We start from the raw sequence: 21,682 nt of genomic DNA on the forward strand, positions 1-21,682 counted from the left end.
GGACCTGAACTCCCAGATCTCTCTGTACATCAATTTTCCCCAGGACCCTTCCATTGACCATATAGTCCGCTCTTGAATTTGATCTTCCAAAATGGATCACCTCGCATTTGCCTGGATTGAACTCCATCTGCCATTTCTCTGCCCAAATCTCCAATCTATCTACACTTTGTTGTATTCTCTGACAGTCCTCCTCACTATCTGCAACTCCACTAATCTTAGTATCATCTGCAAACTTGCTAATCAGACCACCTATACCTTCCTCCAGGTCATTTATGTAGATCACAAACAACAGTGGTCCGAGCACGGATCCCTGTGGAACACCACTAGTCACCCTTCTCCATTTTGAGACACTCCCTTCCACCACTACTCTCTGTCTCCTGTTGCCCAGCCAGTTCTTTATCCATCTAGCTAGTACACCCTGAACCCCATACGACTTCACTTTTGCATCAACCTGCCATGAGTGTTGGAGGATCCGGGAGTGCAGGGAATAAAGGCCAGTATGTTGGCCTTTGTAGGAGGGTTTTCAGAGACTGAGTATTGAGCTGGCTTTTACATGAGGAATTTTCCCCACCTAATTGCAGTTCAGCTAACAGAAAGACTCAGGAGACAACAATTCTGGTTTAGATGGCTTCACCATCCAAGCTTTGTTCAACGTATGAGTGAGAGTGATTTGGATAAACGCCAAAACCACTCCACTTTACATTGTTTTAGGTTCAACAGTTATACAATTTACAAAGATCAGTAGCCCACCCCAGTTGGACTTGATCCAATCTTTGTAGCTATAGATGTTACATTGACTAATTAATTTTACTTTAGGCAGCATGGTGACTATGTGATCGTCATTTAGCCTGTTACCTGGCCATCTGTTGCTTTTCAAGACCATCTCATCCACTGTCTCTTGCACTTCCCAACTCTCAATTCCCTTATCTTAGTGTGGTCGCTGCTCGTACCACGGTCTGTTTGAGCACAGGATGCTGGAGCTACTGATAAGAACTGCTTATTGAGCTGGCTGTGTTATTACTGACCACATTATTTCTGTCTGATTCTGTCTCTCTCAGGAATGTGGTCAAGTTAGCTAGCTTAAATCCCATCATACATTGCGGCCACTATTATTAGCAAGAGTTGAAATGCTTGTTACTGCTATGTTCTAAGAATACATGTTTAATGTTTAATAATGATACTGGATATACTATTTATGATTAATTTCAATCCTCAATAAACTAACTTACGTAGAGCTATTCTAGTGTTATCCTAGATATCTGGTTTTAAGGGGCTCATGTCAGGACCCCTGCCTTTGCCTCGCTGATACCCGGAGATGGATTTTGTTCTGCTGGCGGGACTCTGAGCCACCGAAGGCAGGGTATGAGTGAGCGATTTGGCAGAGTTCCTGCATTTGGAAAAGATCACGTTCGTCATTCTTGGTTCGGAGGAGGGGTTCACCTTGGGGTGCAAGCTAATCATTGATCATTGACTTCTTTAAGGAATGTTGCGTCTTTGGGTTACAGTTTGGGCCAGAATTCACTGAAAAACAGTTTATTGAAGGCATTTTCAATCTATACACAATCAAGAAGTACAAAAGCCAAACGTGGCAACGATTTAAGGAGCTGTTGCAGGGGGGGGGCGATTTCTTTCTGGGTGGGGTGAAAAACTGGGACGGGGTCGGGCGCCAGGGTGGCAGTGAGGTGTTTTTTGGGTGGGGGTGAAAAACTGGGAAAGGGGAGTGGGTGCCGGTGGGGTGTGTTTGCTGGGGGGCGGGGGAGGGGAGTGCAGTGAAGGGAGAGGTTTGTTTCCTGTTGCCACGATTGGCTTTTGTACTTGATTATTGAAAATGCCTTCAATAAACTGTTTTTCAAAAAAAGTCAGTGAATTCTGACCCGAACTGTAACCTAAAGACTCCACCCTGACCCCAACTCACAACCCGACCATTGTTGACACGAAAAATTGTGATCCTAAACCTGAAACGTAACCCGAAACCCATTTACCCAGTTTCACTCCTGCCCCTTCACAGATATTCGAATGCTTGCGGTGTTACGCAGAGGCGTCGGGTGGCAGCGATTTAATTGGCTGCTCCGTCTCTTGAATTGTTTTTTGTTTCTCTGTTCCTTCTTGCTGCTAAGTTAGGCGTGGCTCCCAGGTAGAGGAACAAATAGTCATCGGCACGCCAGGGACCGTACTGGATTGGTGCTTCAAACTGGGTCAGGTGGACGTGAAGAGAATCCGGGTGTTCGTGCTGGATGAGGCAGATGTCATGATCGCCACCCAGGGCTACCTCGACCAGAGCTACCGCATTCACAGGTGAAAATGCAGCCCCTGCACTCTCACGACCTCCCAGCAGTTTCTGGCATAATGAGCCTACAAACCCTCCCTATTGCTGTTATCTCCTCTAGTCCCGACACCCCTCCCTATCTCTGTAATTTCCTTCAGCCCAGACACCCCTCCCTATCTCTAACCTCCTCCAGACCCTACACTCCTCCCTATCTCTGTAACCTCCTCCAGCCACGACACCCCTCCCTATCTCTGTAACATCCTCCAGCCCCGACACCCCTCCCTATCTCTGTAACATCCTCCAGCCCAGACACCACTCCCTATCACTGTAACCTCCTCCAGCCCCTACACCCCTCCCTATCTCTGTAACCTCCTCCAGTCCCGACACCCCTCCCTATCTCTGTAACCTCCTCCAGCCCCTACACCCCTCCCTATCTCTTTAACCTCCTCCAGCCCTACACCCCTCCCTATGTCTGTAACCTTCTCCAGCCCCTACACCCCTCCCTATCTCTGTAACCTCCTCCAGCCCTACACCCCTCCCTATGTCTGTAACCTTCTCCAGCCCCTACACCCCTCCCTATCTCTGTAACATCCTCCAGCCCAGACACCCCTCCCTATCTCTGTAACCTCCTCCAGCCCCTACACCCCTCCCTGTCTCTGCAACCTCCTCCAGTCCCGACACCCCTCCCTATCTCTGTAACCTCCTCCAGCCCCTACACCCCTCCCTATCTCTGTAACCTCCTCCAGCCCTACACCCCTCCCTATGTCTGTAACCTTCTCCAGCCCCTACACCCCTCCCTATCTCTGTAACCTCCTCCAGTCCCGACACCCCCCCTATCTCTGTAACCTCCTCCAGCCCCTACACCTCTCCCTATCTCTGTAACCTTCTCCAGTCCCTACACCCCTCCCTATCTCTGTAACCTCCTCCAGCCCCTACACCCCATCATATTTCTGTAACCATCTCCAGCGTCAACAACCCTCCCTATCTCTGTAACCTCCTCCAGCTCCATACACCCCTCCCTATCTCTGTAACCTCCTCCAGCCCCTACACCCCTCCGTATCTCTGTAACCTCCTCCAGTCCCTATACCCCTCCCTATCTCTTTTAAATTAGAGGACCCAATTTTATTGTTTTTCCAATTAAGGGGCAATTGAGTGTGGCCAACCCACCTACCCTGCACATGTTTGGGTTGTGACACATGCAGACGGAGAGATTGTGTAAACTTCACATGGGCAGTGATCTGGGGCCAAGATCGAACCCGGGTCCTCAGCGCCGTGAGGCAGCAGTGCTAATCAATGCGTCAATGTGCTGCCCCTACCCTCCCTATCTCTGTAACCTTCTCCAGTGCCTACAACCTTCTCTATCTCTAACCTCCTCTATCTTCTACAATTCTCCTTATCTCTGTAACCTCCTCCAGCCCTCTGCAACCCTCGCCCTCTGTCTCTTCCTCTCCCCTGTCTCTTTCTCTCATCCTCTTTCTCTCTTTCTTTTTTTTGTCTCTTTCACTCTCTCAGTCCCTCTCTCACTGTCCCTGTCCGCTTTGATGGAGGTTTTCGCTTTCGTCTCCTGGCTCACTGTTGAATTTTGTTTCATTTGGCTTCTGTGAAGTGCTTGGGTTTCATAGAATTTACAGTGTAGACGGTGGCCATTCAGCCCATCGGGTCTACACCTGCCCTTGAAAAGAGCACCCTACTTTTAATATATTAAAAAAAATATTTTTATTAGGGTATTTGCAATTTTTATAATCACAGATAACAGAATTTACAGTGCCGAAGGAGGTCATTCAGCCCATTGAGTCCGCACCGGCCCTTGGAAAGATGACCCTATCTAAGCCCACACCTCCACCCTATCCCAACACTTCCACCCTATCCCCATAACCCCACCTTACCTTATTTGGACACTAAGGGCAATTTATCATGGCCGATCCACCTACGCCTGCACATCTTTGGACTGTGGGAGGAAACCGGAGCACCCGGAGGAAACCCACACAGACACGGGGAGAATTTGCAGACTCCGCACAGACAGTGACACATCGGGAATCGAACCTGGGACCCTGGAGCTGTGAAGCCATTGTGCTAACCACTATGCTACCGTGCTGCCCAATACAATAAGTGACATAAACATGGTACAGTAAACATTTCCACCCCCATCACAATCTTCACCTCCCCCCAACAATAAAACAACAGTCTGCCTCCCCCCGCAATTTTTGAATTCTGCTTCTGCTGATGTTTTAATTTTCACTGAGAAAGTCAGCGAACAGCTGCCACCTCCGGGTAAACCCTAGCATTCATCCTCTTAAGGCAAACTTTATTTCCTGGAGACTGAGAAACCCAGCCATGTCACTAACCCATGTCACTAACCCACACTGTAAGCTTCGGGCATGCCCAAAACATAGAACATAGAACAGTACAGCACAGAACAGGCCCTTCGGCCCTCGATGTTGTGCCGAGCAATGTTCACCCTACTTAAACCCACGTAACCCGTATACCCGTAACCCAACAATCCCCCCCATTAACCTTACACTACGGGCAATTTAGCATGGCCAATCCACCTAACCTGCACATCTTTGGACTGTGGGAGGAAACCGGAGCACCCGGAGGAAACCCATGCACACAGGGGGAGGACGTGCAGACTCCACACAGACAGTGACCCAGCCGGGAATCGAACCTGGGACCCTGGAGCTGTGAAGCATTGATGCTAACCACCATGCTACCGTGAGGGCATGATATGCTGGTCTACCCTCTCACCTCGCACACCTGTCCTCTACCCCGAAAAACTTGCTCATCCGGGCCACCGTCATGTGTACCCGGTGGACTACCTTGAATTGTGTCAGGCTAAGCCTGGCACATGATGAGAATGTGTTAATCCTGCTTAGGGCATCCGCCCACAGGCCCACCCTTATCTCTCTTCCCAGCTCGTCTTCCCAATTGCCCTTTAGCTCCTCCACCGGAGTTTCCTCCGATTCCATAAGTTCTTGGTAGATATCTGATACCTTCCCCTCTCCCACCCAGGTTCTGGAGACTATTCTGTCCTGTATCCCCCGTGGCGGTAACAGCGGGAAGGCCGGAACTTGCCTTCTCAAAAAGTCTCGGACCTGCAGATACCTAAACCCATTCCCTGCTGGCAATTCAAATTTATCCTCCAAGGCTTTCAAGCTGGGGAAGCTCCAGTCTATAAATAGATCCCCCATCCTCCAAATTCATGCCCTCTGCCATCTCCGGAACCCACCATCCAGCCTACCTGGTACAAACCGATGGTTATTATAAATCGGGGTCCAAACCAATGTTCCCTCCACTCTCTTATATCTCCTCCATTGCCCCCAGATTCTCAGAGCCGCCACCACTACCGGACTTGTGGAGTATCGGGCCGGCGAGAACGGGAGAGGTGCTGTTATCAGTGCTCCCAAACATGTGTCTTTACATGACGCCGCCTCCATTCGCTCTCACACCGACCCCTCCCCCACTTCCTAATATGGCTATATTTGCCGCCCAGCAGTAATTACAGAAATTCGGCAGTGCCAACCCACCCTCCACCCGACTGCGCTCCAGTAACACTTTCTTCACTCGCGGGGCTTTACCCACCCACACAAAGCCCAAAATAACCTTATTCACCCGTTTAAAAAAAAGGCCCTCGGGATGAAGATGGGGAGGCACTGAAAGACAAACAGAAATCTGGGGAGGACCGTCATTTTCACGGTCTGTACCCTCCCCGCCAGTCATAGCGGGAGCATGTCCCATCTCTTTCATATTTTCTATGGGCCCGTATCGAGATTAATTCCCCTCTGACCACTGCCTTCAAAGCTTCCCAGACCGTTCCTGCAGAGACCTCCCCCGTATCATTTGTTTCCAGGTAGTTCTGGATGGACTTGTTCACCCGTCCACAGGCCGCTTTGTCTGTTAACAACCCCACATCCAGCCTCCAAAGCAGGCGTTGTCCTCGCTCCAAACTAACCCGTAGATCCATCCAATGTGGGGCATGATCCGATATTGCGATTGCCGAGTACTCTGTATCCACCACCCCGGGCAGTAGAGCCCTGCTCAGAACAAAAAAGTCAATGCGAGAGTATACCTTATGGACATGGGAGAAAAAAGAAAACTCCCCCGCTTTTGGCCGTCCAAACCTCCATGAATCTACTCCCCCCCCCCCCCCCCCCCCCCGGCCACCGCCGACTAACCATCACCCTTTTTAGGCCAGCCTCCACCTCGCGTCCCTGGCCTCGTCGAGCCCGCCCTCGGGCATCCGATGTCCCCGACGTCCCATTTGTCCCCTAGTAGCAGTACCTCCCTTTTCAGCAAAGCAGCAGCTCCCCCTTCCTTCCCTCCCCAATAACAACAGCACCAGAAACCCAAACCCCCATAACCCCCCATATCAAGTTCAAGCTTATCACCCGCCTGCCCCCCATTGTGCTTCTGTGAGCTAGCTGACCCGATAGCTCCCCGCCCATGGCAACAAACTGATCATTGTTCTCTCCTACCCCCCCCCCCCCCCCCCCCCCAACCCAACTTGGACGTACATATTCAAAGCATCACATTCCTCACTAAACAAACAGTGGAAAAACAACCACAGAAACCACCTCCCCTTTAAAACAAAGTTAACTTTAGACCTCAAAATAGCCCCTTATTGCTCATAACACTACTTATTCAAACCAGCACAAAAGTGATTATCAACAAATCACCATTGCAATACTCTCCCCAAGGTTCCAGTGTCTTTAGTTCACATCCGGTCTTTTTTCCCTGATGAAAGTCAATGCATCGTCCGATGTTTCAAAGTAGAATTCCCGGTCCTCATATGTGACCCACAGATGTGCTGGGTACAGTATCCCGAACTTCACCCACTTCTTAAAGAGGGTCGATTTTGCCAGATTAAACCCGGCTCGCATATTGGCCAAATCCGCACCCAGGTCTTGATAGATGCGCAGCTCACAATTCTCCCACTTGCTGCTCCGTTCTTTCTTGGTCCACCGCAGAATGTGTTCCGTGTCCAGGAACTGGTACATACGTACCACCATGGCCCTCTGGTCATTCGCCTTGGGCTTCCTCGCGAGGGCTCTGTGCGCTCTATCCATTTCCAGGGACTGAGGGAACGCCTCAGCCCCCATCAACTTCTCCAACATGTTTGTTGCATAGGCCCTCGCATCCGATCCCTCACTGCCCTCGGGGAGGCCGACGATTCTCAGGTTCTGTCTCCTGGACTTGTTCTCCAAGTCCTCCAGCTTATCCTGCATTCTTTTCTGACGTTCATTCATCATCTCCACCTTGGTCTCCAGCACAGTTATGTATTCCTCGTGCTCGGACACCTTTTTCTCCACCTCCTGGATCTGGATTCTGCACCACCTGATCAATCAAAGCTTGGTCCAGCTTGGCATTCTTCAAAAACTTCACCAGCTGCTCCATTGACCACTGTGCCATCTCCCTGCTGCTCTGCCATGCTTTCCCGCATTGCCAGCTCTGCTCGTGTCTTTCTTGTAAAACTTTGTCTTCTCACACGGCCACTTCTGGTCCAATTCTCCGTGCACTGGAGGGGCACCTCTCCTCACCGTCTGACTCTCCACCGATTCATCCAATAAAATCCGGAAAACAGTAGGAGAAAAAGGTCCAAAATGTCCGTCATAGGCCGGAGCTATCAAATATGCGACCTACTCCTCCATGGCTGCCACCGGAAGTCTCCTAAGACCATCCTACTTAAGCACCCATCTCTACCGTAACCCAATTACCCCACCTAACCAATCCACCTACCTGTACATCTTTGGACTGTGGGAGGAAACCGGACCACCCGGAGGAAACCCACGCAGACACAGGGAGTATGTGCAGACTCCGCACATACAGTGAACCAAGCCAGAAATCAAATCTGGGACCCTGGTGTCGTGAAGCAACAGTGCTAACCACTGTGCTACCGTGCCACCATGTTGAAGGCATTACCCAAATATAAGTTTTTGGGTGATTTACCTCACCTACAAGACTGAGGGGTGAGGGCATCGGGAGATATCAGGTTAATGTTCCTCTTTAAAAGGCTAAGAGAGATTTGTACTGTCGAAGGGTCAGTACTGAAGGAGTGGGGGGCCGGTTTAGGTCAGTGAGTTAGACAGCTGATTTCTGATGTAGAATAAGGCCAGCAGCGGTTCAATTCTCGAACCAGCTGAGGTTATTCATGAAGATCCCTGCCTTCTCAACCTTACCCTTCGCCTAAGGTGTGGTGATCCTCAGGTTAAACCACCACCAGTCTGCTCTCCCCCTCAAAGGGGAAAGCAGACTATGGTCATCTGGGACTTTGGCGACTTTACTGCATTGTGGGTCAATACTTAGGGAGCGCCGCACTAACAAAGGAATCTGAATCATGCTCGAGTGGATTATCTCTCTCTCTCTCTCTCTCTCTCTTTATCTCTCTCTCCCTCACTCCTTCTCAGGTTGCTGCCTAAGGACTGCCAGATGCTTCTATTCTCGGCCACATTCGAGGATCCGGTACTCAGGTTTGCGAAGAAGATCGTCCCCGAGCCCAACGTGATCAAACTGCGCCGGGAGCAACTAACTCTGGACAACATCAAGCAGTACTTTGTCATGTGTAACCAGAACGAAGATAAATATCAGGCCCTCACCAACATCTACACTGCCATCACCATTGCCCAAGCCATCATCTTCTGCCAGGTCTGGATATCCCAGGGATGGAGGGTGGGAACCTGGTACAAAGGAATAGGAGGACCCAAAGAGAAAATGCTGGAAAATCTCAGCAGGTCTGGCAGCATCTGTAGGGAGAGAAAAGAGAGAATCGAGTCCAGATGACCCTTTGTCAAAGGAATAGGAGGAGGTCCATTCAATCCCTCTTGAGTCTGTTACACAAGAACAGGAGGAGGCCCATTCTGCCCCTCTCGAGCCTGTTACACAGGAACAGGAAGAGACCCATTCAGCCTCCGCCAGCCTGTTATACAGGAACAGGAGGAGGCCTGTTCAGCCTCTTTTGAGCCTGTTACACGGGAACAGGAGGAGGGCCATTCAGCCTCCGCGAGCCTGTTACACAGGAACAGAAGGAAGCCATTCACACCCTTCCCTCGAATTACATCAGTCTGTTTATCTTTTGCTTGACCAAAAGGTGTCCCACAATTCCTCTCTCTTTCTGTGCTCTCATCTAGACCCGGAGGACAGCCCAGTGGCTTTCAATAAAGCTAACACACGATGGGCACAGCGTGGCACTTCTGACTGGCAATCTGATGGTCGAGCAGAGGGCATCCATCATCCAACGTTTCCGAGATGGCAAGGAAAAGGTCCTGATTACCACCAATGTCTGCGCCAGAGGTTTGTTTACCTGTAGGGATCTGATTGCAGGAAGGGGGATCCATATGTGATCCCTGGAGGGTGGAAGTTTCTGATCTCCAGGCGTTTAAATATCTGTAAAGACCTGATCTCCAGGGGTTTGTATATCTCTAAAGACCTGGCCCCTGAGGGGGCAGGGGCTATATATCTGCAAGGACCCGATTCCTGGATCTTTGTATATCTGTAAGGACCTGATCTCCAGGGGTTTATATATCTGCCAGGACCTCATCTCCGTGGCACTTTATAGATCCGTAAGGACATGATCTCCAGGGGCAGTTTATATATCTGTAAGGATCTGGCCCCGGGGCAGTCTATGTATTTGTAAGGACATGATCTCCGAGAGTTTATACGTCTGCAAGGAACTGACCCCTGGGGCAGTTTATATATGTGTCAGGCTTGATCCCCAGGGCCGTTTATATATCTTTAAGGACCAGTGAGCCTTACTTCTGTTGTGGGCAAAGTATTGGAAAGGTTTGTTTACCTGTAGGGATCTGATTGCAGGAAGGGGGATCCATATGTGATCCCTGGAGGGTGGAAGTTTCTGATCTCCAGGCGTTTAAATATCTGTAAAGACCTGATCTTATGAGGAAAGGCTGATGGACTTGAGGTTGTTTTCGTTAGAGAGAAGAAGGTTAAGAGGTGACTTAAAAGAGGCATACAAAATGATCAGAGGGTTAGATAGGGTGGACAGCGAGAGCCTTCTCCCGCGGATGGAGGTGGCTAGCACGAGGGGACATAGCCTTAAATTGAGGGGTAATAGATATAGGACAGAGGTCAGAGGTGGGTTTTTTACGCAAAGAGTGGTGAGGCCGTGGAATGCCCTACCTGCAACAGTAGTGAACACGCCAACATTGAGGGCATTTAAAAATTTATTGGATAAGCATATGGATAATAAGGGCATAGTGTAGGTTAGATGGCCTTTAGATTTTTTCCATGTCGGTGCAACATCGAGGGCCGAAGGGCCTGTACTGCGCTGTATCGTTCTATGTTCTATGTTTATAAGAGATAGGATGTATAATCATCTGGAAAGGAATAATTTGATTAGAGATAGTCAACATGGTTTTGTAAAGGGTAGGTCGTGCCTCACAAACCTTAATGAGTTCTTTGAGAAGGTGACCAAACAGGTGGATGAGGGTAAAGCAGTTGATGTGGTGTATATGGATTTCAGTAAAGCGTTTGATAAGGTTCCCCACAGTAGGCTATTGCAGAAAATACGGAGGCATGGGATTCAGGGTGATTTAGCAGTTTGGATCAGAAATTGGCTAGATGGAAGAAGACAAATGGTGGTGGTTGATGGGAAATGTTCAGACTGGAGTCCAGTTACTAGTGGTGTACCACAAGGTTCTGTTTTGGGGCCACTGCAGTTTGTCATTTTTATAAATGACTTGGAGGAGGGCGTAGAAGGATGGGTGTGTAAATTTGCAGATGACACTAATGTCGGTGGAGTTGTGGACAGTGCAGAAGGATGTTACAAGTTACAGAGGGACATAGATAAGCTGCAGAGCTGGGCTGACAGGTGGCAAATGGAGTTTAATGCAGAAAAATGTGAGGAATAACAGGAAGACCGAGTACTGGGCTAATGGTAAGATTCTTGGTAGTGTGGATGAGCAGAGAGATTTCGGTGTCCATGTACATAGATCCCTGAAAGTTGCCACCCAGGTTGAGAGGGTTGTTAAGAAAGCATACGTGTGTTAACTTTATTGGTAGAGGAATTGCGTTTCGGAGCTATGAGGTCATGTTGCAGTTGTACAAAACTCTGGTGCGGCCGCATTTGGAATATTGCGTGCAATTCTGGTCACCGCATTATACGACGGATGTGGAAGCATTGGAAAGGGTGCAGAGGAGATTTACCAGGAAGTTGCCTGGTATGGAGGGAAGATCTTATGAGGAAAGGCTGAGGGACTTGAGGCTGTTTTCGTTAGAGAGAAGAAGGTTAAGAGGTGACTTAATTGAGGCATACAAGATGATCAGAGGATTAGATAGGGTGGACAGTGAGAACCTTTTTCCTCGGATGGTGATGTCTAGCACGAGGTGACATAGCTTTAAATTGAGGGGAGGTAGATATAGGACAGATGTCAGAGGTAGGTTCTTTACTCAGAGTAGTAAGAGTGTGGAATGCCCTGCCTCCAACAGTAGTGGACTCGCCAACATTAAGGACATTTAAATGGTCATTGGATAAACATATGGATGATAAGGGAATAGTAATAAGTGTAGATGGGCTTTAGAGTGGTTTCACAGGTCAGTGCAACATAGAGTGCCGAAGGACCTGTACTGCGCTGTAATGTTCTATGTTCTAATCCCTGGGACAATTTATGTATCTGTAAGGACATGATCCCCGGGGCAGTTGATATATCTGTAAGGACCTGATCTCCAGAGCTTTATATATCTGTAAGGACCTGATCTCCAGGGTTTTGTATATCTTTAAGGACTTGATCTCCGGGGGCTTATATATCTGTAAGCACCTGATCCGTTGAGGCATATTTTTAAAAATTCATTTACGGATCTGGGCGTCGCTGGTTAGGCCAGCATTTATTGCCCATCCCTAGTTGCCCTTCAGAAGGTGGTGGTGAGTTGCAGTCCTTGAGGTGTAGGTACACGCATTGTGCTGTTAGGGAGAGAGTTCCAGGATTTTGCCCCAGCGACATTGAAGGAATGGTGATATATTTCCAATTCAGGGTGGCTAGTGACTGGAGGGGAACCTCCAGGCGATGGCGTTCCCAGGTATCTGCTGCTCTTGTCCTTCTGGGTGGTAGTGGTCGTGAGTTTGAAAAGTGCTGTGTAAGGAACCTTGGTGAGTTGCTGCAGTGCATTTTGCAGATGGTACACAAGGCTGCTACTGTTTGTTGGTGGTGGAGGGTTTGAATGTATGTAGGAGGAGCAATCAAGCGGGCTGAAACCAAAGAGAAGATGGTGGAAAATCTCAGCAGGTCTGGCAGCATCTGTAGGGAGAGAAAAGAGCTAACGTTTCGAGTTCAGATGACCCTTTGTCAAAGCAGGACACTATACTGAGGAACTCCTGCAGTGATGTCCTGGAGCTGAGATGATTGACCTCCAACTACCACAACAATCTTCCTTTGTGCCAGGTACTCCATTGACTCCAGTTTTGCCACGTCTCCTTGATGTCATACTTGGTCAAATGCCTCGATGTCAAGGGCAGTTACTCTCATCTCAACCTCTGGCATTCAGCTCTTTTGTCCATGTTTGAAGCAAGGCTGTAATGAGATCAGGAGCTGAGTGACTCTGACGGAATCCAAATTGAGTGTCCGTGAGCAGGTTATTGCTGAGTAAGTGCTGCTTGAGAGCACTGTTGATGACTCCTCCCATCACTTTGCTGATGGAGAGTAGACTGATAGGGCTGTAATTAACTATTTCATTTGTCCTGTTTCTTTGTACAGGACACCCCCGGGCAATTTTCCACATTGCCAAGTGGATGCCAGTGTACTGGAACAGCTTGGTTAGGGGTGCGGCACGTTCTGGAGCACATGTCTTCCGTACTATTGTCGGAATATTGTCAGGGCCCATAGCCTTTGCAATGTCCAGTGCTTTTAGCCATTTCTTGATATCACGTGGAGTGAATCGTGTTGGCTGAAGACTGACATCTGCGATGCCGGGGACCTCTGGAGGAGACCGAGATGGATCATCCACTCGGCACTTCTGGCTGAAGATTGTTACGAGTGCCTCAGCCTTGTCTTTTGTGTGCTGGGCTCCTTGGCTTATGAGGAGAAACTGAGTAGACTGGGACTATACTCATTGGAATTTAGAAGAATGAGGCGGGACCTTATAAAATTATGAAGGGAATAGATAAGAGGTTCTTTCCACTTGTGGGTGAAACTAGAACTAGGGGCCTAGTCTCAAAATAAAGGGGAGCAGATTTAGGACCGATTTGAGGAGGAACGTCTTCACCCAAAGGGTCGTATATCTGTGGAATTCCCTGCCCAGTGAAGCAGTTGAAGCTACCTGATTACATTTTTTTAAGGCAAAGATAGATTTTTGAACAGTAAAGGAATAAAGGATAATGGTGAACGGGCGGGTAAGTGGAGCTGAGTCCACAAAAAGATCAGCCATGATCTTATTGAATGGCGGAGCAATCTCGAGGGGTCAGATGGCCTACTCCTGCTCCTAGTTCTTATGTTCTCCTCCATCATTGACGATGGGGATATTTGTGGAGCCACCTCCTCCAGTGAGTCATTTAATTGTCCACCACCATTCATGGCTCGATGTGACAGAACTGCAGAGCTTAGATCTGATGTGTTAGTTGTGGAATTGCTTAGCTGTCTTATTACTTGCTGCTAATGCTGTTTGGCACACAAGTAGTCCTGTGTTGTAGTTTCACCAGGTTGACAGCTCCATTTTTCGGACTGCCTGATGCTCTCCTGCACTCTTCATTGAACCAGGGTTTATCCCCTGGCATGGTGGTAATGGTAGAATGGGATATAGGCCGGGCCATGAGGTTTCAGATTGTGTTGAATACAATTCTGCTGCTGCTGGTGGCCCACAGCGGCTCATGGATGCCCAGTCTTGAGTTGCTAGATCTGTTCAAAGTCTATCCCGTTTCATTTTTAGAAAAGATTTTATTGAAGCATTTATAATTTTAACATTTAAACATTCTAAACAGAGCGGTCCGATACACGCAACAACATATCCAACTCCCCCCCCCCCCCCCCCCGCCCTACCTCCTGACTGCCCGTATATTAGATTCCCTATCCTTATTCTACACCCCCCACCTCCCCATCCCCGACGGTCAGTTGTCCTTCAAGAAGTCGATGAATGGCTGCCACCTCCGAGCAAACCCCTGTATTGAGCCCCTTAAGGCAAACTTAATCTTCTCCAGCCTGAGAAACCCTGCCATGTCACTGACCCACACCCATGACTTTGGAGGCTCCGAGTTCCTCCATCCCAGAAAAATCCATCTCCGGGCCACCAAGAAGGCAAAGGCCAAAACGTCAACCCCTCTCCCCTCCTGGCCCCCCGGATCTTCCGACACCCCAAATAGTGCTATCTCTGGATTTGGAGTAACCATCCCTTCCCGGACTTCTGACATGACATCCGCAAATCCCTGCCAGAATCCTCTCGGCTTCGGACACGCCCAAAAAGTGTATGTGATTCGCCGGACTTCCCCTGCACCTCCCACATTTGTCCTCCACCTCCTCAAAAAAACCTACTCATCTGGGCCACAGTTGTATGAGCCCTGTGGACCACCTTGAACTGGATCAGGCTAAGCCTGGCGCACAACGAGGATGAATTGATTCTCAAGGTCTTTTCCCATAGTCTGACTTCCATCTCCCCTCCTAACTCTTCCTCCCACTTCCTCTTCACCTCCCTGAATGGGACCCCTTCCCACTCCATCAATTCCTTGTATATTTCCGAGAACCTCCCCTCCCCAACCCCTGTTTTGACATCACCGTATCCTGTAGCCCCTTAGAGGGAGGCGAGGGAAGCTTGGAACCTGCCTCCGGACAAAGTCCCGTACCTGTAGGTACCGAAATCCGTTCCCACCTGGCAACTCAAACCTCCTCTTATGCCTCCAGGCTCGGGAAGCCCTCCTCAATGAAGAGATCACCAAATCTCTCAATCCCTGCCCACTGCAAGCTCCTAAAGCCCTGTCCAGCCCTCCCGGAACAAAACGGTGGTTATCACAGATCGGTGACACCCCCTCCAGTCTCATGTGCTGCCTCCATTGTCCCCACACACTCAGGGCTGCCACCAGCACTGGGCTTGTGGAGTACCGAGCCAGTGAGAACGGCAGAGGTGCCGTTAACAAAGCCTCCAAACTCGTACCCTCACAGGACGCCGCCTCCACTCGCTCCCACACTGACCCCTCCCCCACTAGCCACTTCCTAACCATCGATATATTCACCACCCAGTAATAATTAATCAAATTCGGAAGTGCCAAGCCCCCCATCCCGTGCCCCTGTTCCAGAAGGACCTCCTTCATCCTCGGGGTCTTACCAGCCCATACAAAACCTGAGATCAGCGCGTTCATCTTCCTGAAAAATGCCTTGGGGATAAAAATTGGAAGACATTGAAACACAAATAGCAATCTCGGGAGGACTGTCATCTTCACAGTCTGTTCCCTCCTCGCCAATGACAGCGGGAGCATGTCCCACCTGCGGAAGTCCCCTTACGTTTGGGCAGGGCGATCGAGCAAATGAAAGTTATGGAGCTGGCCCCAGTCCCTTGCCACCTGGATCCCCAGGTACCTAAAACTCCTTCCCACCACTTTAAACGGTAACTCCCTCAGTCTCCTCTCCTGCCCCCGTGCCTGGATCACAATCACCTCACTCTTACCTATATTTATTTTGTAGCCCGAGAACCGACCAAATTCCTCCAATATCTCCATATATTCGGCTATTGCGATTTCGGACCATGCTCCGCATTAGGTGGATCTGGAGATGGGGGAGGTCCAGGCGCTTTGGCTTCTGGACGTGGGGTTGTTGGCTGATGAGGTGGTGTGTAGGAGGGTTCGGAGATGTATCGAGAGGTGCCTCGAGGTCAATGATACTGGGGAGGTCCAGGTGGGGATGGTGTGGGAGGCTCTGAAGGCAGTGATTAGGGGGGGAGCTGATCTCCATCTGAGCCCATAGGGAGAGGGAGAGACTGGTGGAGGAGCTGTTGAGTGTGGATAGGAGGTACGCAGAGGCCCCGGAGGAGGGATTGCTGGGGGAGCGGCGTAGCTTGCAGGCCAAGTTTGATTTATTGACCACCAGAAAGGCGGAGACACAGTGGAGGAAGGCGCAGGGAGCGGTCTATGAATATGGAGAGAAGGCGAGTAGGATGCTGGCGCATCAGCTTCGTAAGCGGGACGTGGCTAGAGAGATTGGTGGAGTGAAGGATAGAGATGAGAATGTGGTGCGGCAGAGGTCAATGAGGTCTTTAGGGACTTTTATAGGGAACTGTACCGGTTGGAGCCGCCGGCGGTGGGGGGGGGGGGGATGGAGAGTTTTTTGGACAGGCTCCGATTTCCAAGGGTGCAGGAGGAGCAGGTGGAGGGACTGAGGGGCGCCGATCGAGTTGGAGGAGCTGGTCAGTGGGATTGGCCACATGCAGTCGGGGAAGGCGCCGGGACCGGATGGGTTCCCGGTTGAATTTTATAAGAAATACGCGGACCTGCTGGGCCCCCTGTTGGTTAGGACCTTCAACGAGGCATGGGAGGGGGTTTGTGTCCTGCCCACAACGATGTCTCGGGCACTAATCTCCCTAATCCTGAAGCGTGATAAGGACCCCTTGCAGTGCGGATCATACAGGCCGATTTCACTGCTCAATGTAGACGCCAAGTTGCTGGCGAAGATCTTGGCCACTAGAATAGTGGACTGGGTCCGGGGGTGGTACATGAAGATCAGACGGGTTTTGTGAAGGGGAGGCAGCTGAACACTAACGTGCGAAGGCTGCTAAGTGTGATAATGGTGCCGGCAGCAGAAGGAGAGGCGGAGATTGTGGTGGCATTGGATGCGGAGAAGGCCTTTGACAGGGTTGAGTGGGGGTACTTGTGGGAGATGTTGGAGAGGTTCGGGTTTGGGGTGGGGTTTATTAAATGGGTGAGGTTGCTGTATGAGGCCCCGATGGCGAGTGTAGCAACAAATGGGAGGAGGCCCGAGTACTTCAGGCTCCACCGTGGGACAAGGCAGGGGTGCCCCGTCCCCCTTGCTTTTTGCGTTGGCAATTGAGCCTCTTGCCATGGCTCTCAGGGCGTCGAGGAGGTGGAGGGGTGTGGTGCGAGGTGGGGAGGAGCACCGAGTGTCGCTGTATGCGGACGACTTGCTGTTGTATGTAGCAGACCCGGTGGGGGGAATGCCGGAGGTGATGGAGATTCTTGCTGAGTTCGGGTGTTTCTCGGGATATAAATTGAACCTGGGCAAGAGTGAGCTGTTTGTCGTACACCCGGGAGATCAGGAGGAGGGGATTGGTAGGCTCACGCTAAAGAGGGCAGTGAGGAGTTTTAGGTACCTGGGGGTTCAGGTGGCTAGGAGCTGGGGGAATCTGCACAAGCTGAATTTTACTACGTTGGTGGAGCAGATGGAGGAGGAATTTAAAAGGTGGGACATGCTGCCGTTGTCATTGGCGGGCAGAGTACAGTCCGTCAAAATGACGGTGCTCCCGAGGTTTTTGTTTTTGTTTCAGTGCCTCCCCATTCTCGTTCCGAGGGCCTTTTTTAGGAGGGTGAACAGCAGCATTCTGGGATTTGTTTGGGCGCACGGGACTCCGAGGGTAAGGAGGGTCTTTTTGGAGCGGGGCAGGGATAGAGGGGGGCTGGCGCTGCCCAACCACTCTGGATACTATTGGGCGGCTAACGTCTCGATGGTACGTAAGTGGGTAATGGATGGGGAGGGGGCAGCATGGAAACGGATGGAGATGGCGTCCTGTGGAGGCACGAGCCTGAAGGCACTGGTAACGACGCCGCTGCCGCTCCCTCCAACGAGGTACACTACGAGCCCGGTGGTGGCGGCTACCCTCAAAATTTGGGGACAATGGAGGCGACACAGGGGGGAAGTGGGGGGCTCGGTGGAGGCTCCGCTGCGGGGGAACCACCGGTTCGTCCCAGGGAACATGGATGGCGGGTTCCTGGGGTGGCACAGGGCGGGCATTAGGAGGTTGGGAGACCTGTTTATTGACGGGAGGTTCGCGAGCCTTGGTGAACTGGAGGAGAAGTTTGAGCTCCCCCCAGGGAATATGTTTAGGTACCTTCAGGTCAAGGCGTTTGCTAGGCGACAGGTGGAGGGGTTCCCTTTGCTGCCCCCGCGGGGGGTAAGGGATAGGGTCCTTTCGGGGGTGTGGGTTGGGTATGGGAAGGTGTCTGACATCTATCAGGTAATGCAGGAGGTGGGGGAGGCGTCGGCAGAGGAGCTGAAGGCTAAGTGGGAGGTGGAGCTGGGGGAGCAGATTGAGGAGGGGACATGGGCGGACGCCCTGGAGAGGGTGAACTCCTCCTCTTCATGTGCGAGGCTTAGTCTCATCCAATTCAAGTTGCTGCACCGGGCCCACATGTCCGGATCTAGGATGAGTAGGTTCTTTGGGGGCGAAGACAGGTGCGTCAGGTGTTCGGGGAGTCCAGCAAACCATGCCCATATGTTCTGGGCATGCCTGGCACTGGAGGAGTTCTGGAAGGGGGTGGCGAGGACAGTGTCGAGGGTGGTGGGATCCAGGGTCAAGCCAGGCTGGGGACTTGCGATATTTGGGGTTGGGGTGGAGCCGGGAGTGCAGGAGGCGAAAGAGGCCGATGTTTTGGCCTTTGCGTCCCTAGTAACCCGGCGGAGGATCTTGCTGCAGTGGAAAGATGCGAGACCTCCGAGCGTGGAGACCTGGATTAATGACATGGCGGGATTCATTCAGCTGGAGAGGGTCAAATTCGCCCTGAATGGGTCGGTACAAGGGTTCTTTAGGAGGTGGCAGCCTTTCCTCGACTTTCTGGCTCAACGATAAGGTACTAGGTCAGCAGCAGCAGCAACCCGGGGGGGAAAGGGGGGGGGGGGGGGGGGGGGTTTAGGGGATAGTGTTAAGTTAATTTGCTTATTGTTAATTTATTTTGTTGTTCATTGGGTTTGGGGGGGGTGGGGGGGTTTGTTATATGCGTTGTTACGGGTGCCGGGGGGGGGGGGGGGGGGGGGGGGGGGGGGGGTGGGGTGGGGGTTTAGGGGGATAGTGTTTAAGTTAATTTGCTTATTGTTAATTTATTTTGTTGTTCATTGGGTTTGGGGGGGGTGGGGGGGTTTGTTATATGCGTTGTTACGGGTGCCGGGGGGGTGTTTATTATTATTATTGTTCTGTTGATACTATATATTTTTCAAAAATTCCAATAAAAATTATTTGGAAAAAAAAAGGAACCAGCCAGCTTGGTTTGTGGTGGCACGACCAAGCCATTCTTGGTGATGGACATTGAAATCTCTAACCAGAGCATATTCTGTGCCCTTGCCACCCTCCATGTCTCCTCTAAGTGGTGATCAACATGGGGGAGTACTGTTTCATCAACCGATGGTGGGCGATATGTGGTCATCAGCAGGAGGTTTCCTTGCCCATGTTTAATCTAAATCCATGAGCCTTCATGGGTCCAGATTCAATAGTGAGGACTCCCTAGGCAACTCCCTCCTGACTATTTAACCACTGTAAGGACCTGATCATCATGGGGTTATATGTTTGCAAGGACCTAATCCTGGGGGAGGGGTCAGTTTCTAATTCTGTAATGATCTGTTCAGCAAGGCAGTTTATATATCTGTATAGACCTAATCCCAAGGGGTTTATATATCTGTAAGAACCTGATCCGTGAGGGGGGGGGGGGGGCAGTTTCCATATCTATAAGGATCTGATCCCCAGGGGTCATATATCTGTAAGGACCTGATCATAGAATTTACAGTGCAGAAGGAGGCCATTCGGCCCATCGAGTCTGCACCGGCTCTTGGAAAGAGCACCCTACCCAAATCCACACCTCCACCCTATCCACATAACCCAGCAGCCCACCCAACGCTAAGGGCAATTTTGGACACTAAGGGCAATTTAGCATGGCCAATCCACCTAATCTGCACATCTTTGGACTGTGGGAGGAAACCGGAGCACCCGGAGGAAACCAACGCGCACATGGGGAGAACGTGCAGACTCCGCACAGACAGTGACCCAGCCGGGAATCGAACCTGGGACCCTGGCGCTGCGAAGCAATTGTGCTAACCACAATGTTCCTGTGATCCCCAGGCCATTTCTATATATGTAAGGACCTGATCCCCAGGGCATTTCTATATCTGTAACAACCTGATACCCAGGAATTTCTATATCTGTAACAACCTGATACCCAGGAATTTCTATATCTGTAAGGACCTGATCCCCAGGGCATTTTATATCTGTAAGGATCAGATCCCCGGGGTTTATATATCTGTAACAACCTGATACCCAGGGTATTTATATATATTTGTAAGGACCAATCCCATGGAGTTTATATATCTGTAAGGACCTGTCTTTTGCCCCCTCACCTTTGACCCAGGCATCGATGTGGAGCAAGTGTCGATCGTGGTGAACTTTGACCTGCCATTGACCCGAGACAAGGAACCAGACTGCGAGACATATCTCCACAGAATCGGCCGGACAGGACGTTTTGGGAAGCAAGGGCTGGCAGTCAACATGGTGGATGGGTCCAGGAGCCTGGACATCCTGCACAGGATTCAGGACCATTTCAGTGAGTGCCCTGCTTAGATACAAAGTAAAGCTCCCTCCACACTGTCCCCATGAAAAACTCAGGACAGGGACAGCATGGGGTTAGATACAGAGTAAAGCTCCCTCTACACTGTCCCCATCAAACACTCCCAGGACAGGTACAGCACAGGGTTAGATACAGAGTAAAGCTTCCTCTACACTGGCCCCATCAAACACTCCCAGGACAGGTACAGCACGGGGTTAGATAAAGAGTAAAGCTCCCTCTACACTGTCCCCATCAAACACTCCCAGGACAGGTACAGCACGGGGTTAGATAAAGAGTAAAGCTCCCTCTACACTGTCCCCATCAAACACTCCCAGGACAGGTACAGCACGGGGTTAGATACAGAGTAAATCTCCCTCTACACTGTCCCCATCAAACACTCCCAGGACAGGTACAGCACGGGGTTAGATACAGAGTAAAGCTCCCTCTATACTGTCCCCACCAAACACTCCCAGGGCAGGTACAGCACGGGGTTAGATACAGAGTAAAGCTCCCTCTACACTGTCCCCATCAAACACTCCCAGGACAGGTACAGCACGGGGTTAGATACAGAGTATCTCCCTCTACACTGTCCCCATCAAACACTCCCAGGGCAGGTACAGCACGGGGTTAGATACAGAGTAAAGCTCCCTCTACACTGTCCCCACCAAACACTCCCAGGACAGGTACAGCACGGGGTTAGATACAGAGTAATCTCCCTCTACACTGTCCCCATCAAACACTCCCAGGACAGGTTACAATGTGGAGTTAGACAGCGTGTGATGGAGGCGAAGGGTGCTTGAGGGAGGGGGACGTAGCGGGCAGGCAAGCTGGCGGAAGGGGGAGTGGGTGTGAGAGGGAGGGGGAGAGAGTTTGCGCGAGCAAGAGTGAGTGTTAAAGGACAATGCCTGAGAGCATGAGTGTGCATGCGTGTCTGCCTGGCTCCCTGTGCCAGGGTA

General features: G+C 50.8%; 1 protein-coding gene across 1 annotated transcript in view; it reads left to right on the forward strand.

Annotated features, from left to right (window-relative positions):
* LOC119950607 (ATP-dependent RNA helicase DDX19A-like) overlaps positions 1–21,682 on the forward strand; it is a 54,735-nt gene that overhangs the window by 32,403 nt on the left and 650 nt on the right. The window contains exons 3-6 of the mRNA XM_038773192.1: positions 2,118–2,295; positions 8,668–8,905; positions 9,388–9,550; positions 20,532–20,723. Of these exons, the coding sequence (XP_038629120.1) occupies positions 2,118–2,295; positions 8,668–8,905; positions 9,388–9,550; positions 20,532–20,723 (771 nt within the window). The remainder of the gene's footprint in view (positions 1–2,117; positions 2,296–8,667; positions 8,906–9,387; positions 9,551–20,531; positions 20,724–21,682) is intronic.

Source organism: Scyliorhinus canicula, chromosome 16 (genome assembly GCF_902713615.1).
Source record: "Scyliorhinus canicula chromosome 16, sScyCan1.1, whole genome shotgun sequence".
Classification (NCBI taxonomy): domain Eukaryota; kingdom Metazoa; phylum Chordata; class Chondrichthyes; order Carcharhiniformes; family Scyliorhinidae; genus Scyliorhinus; species Scyliorhinus canicula.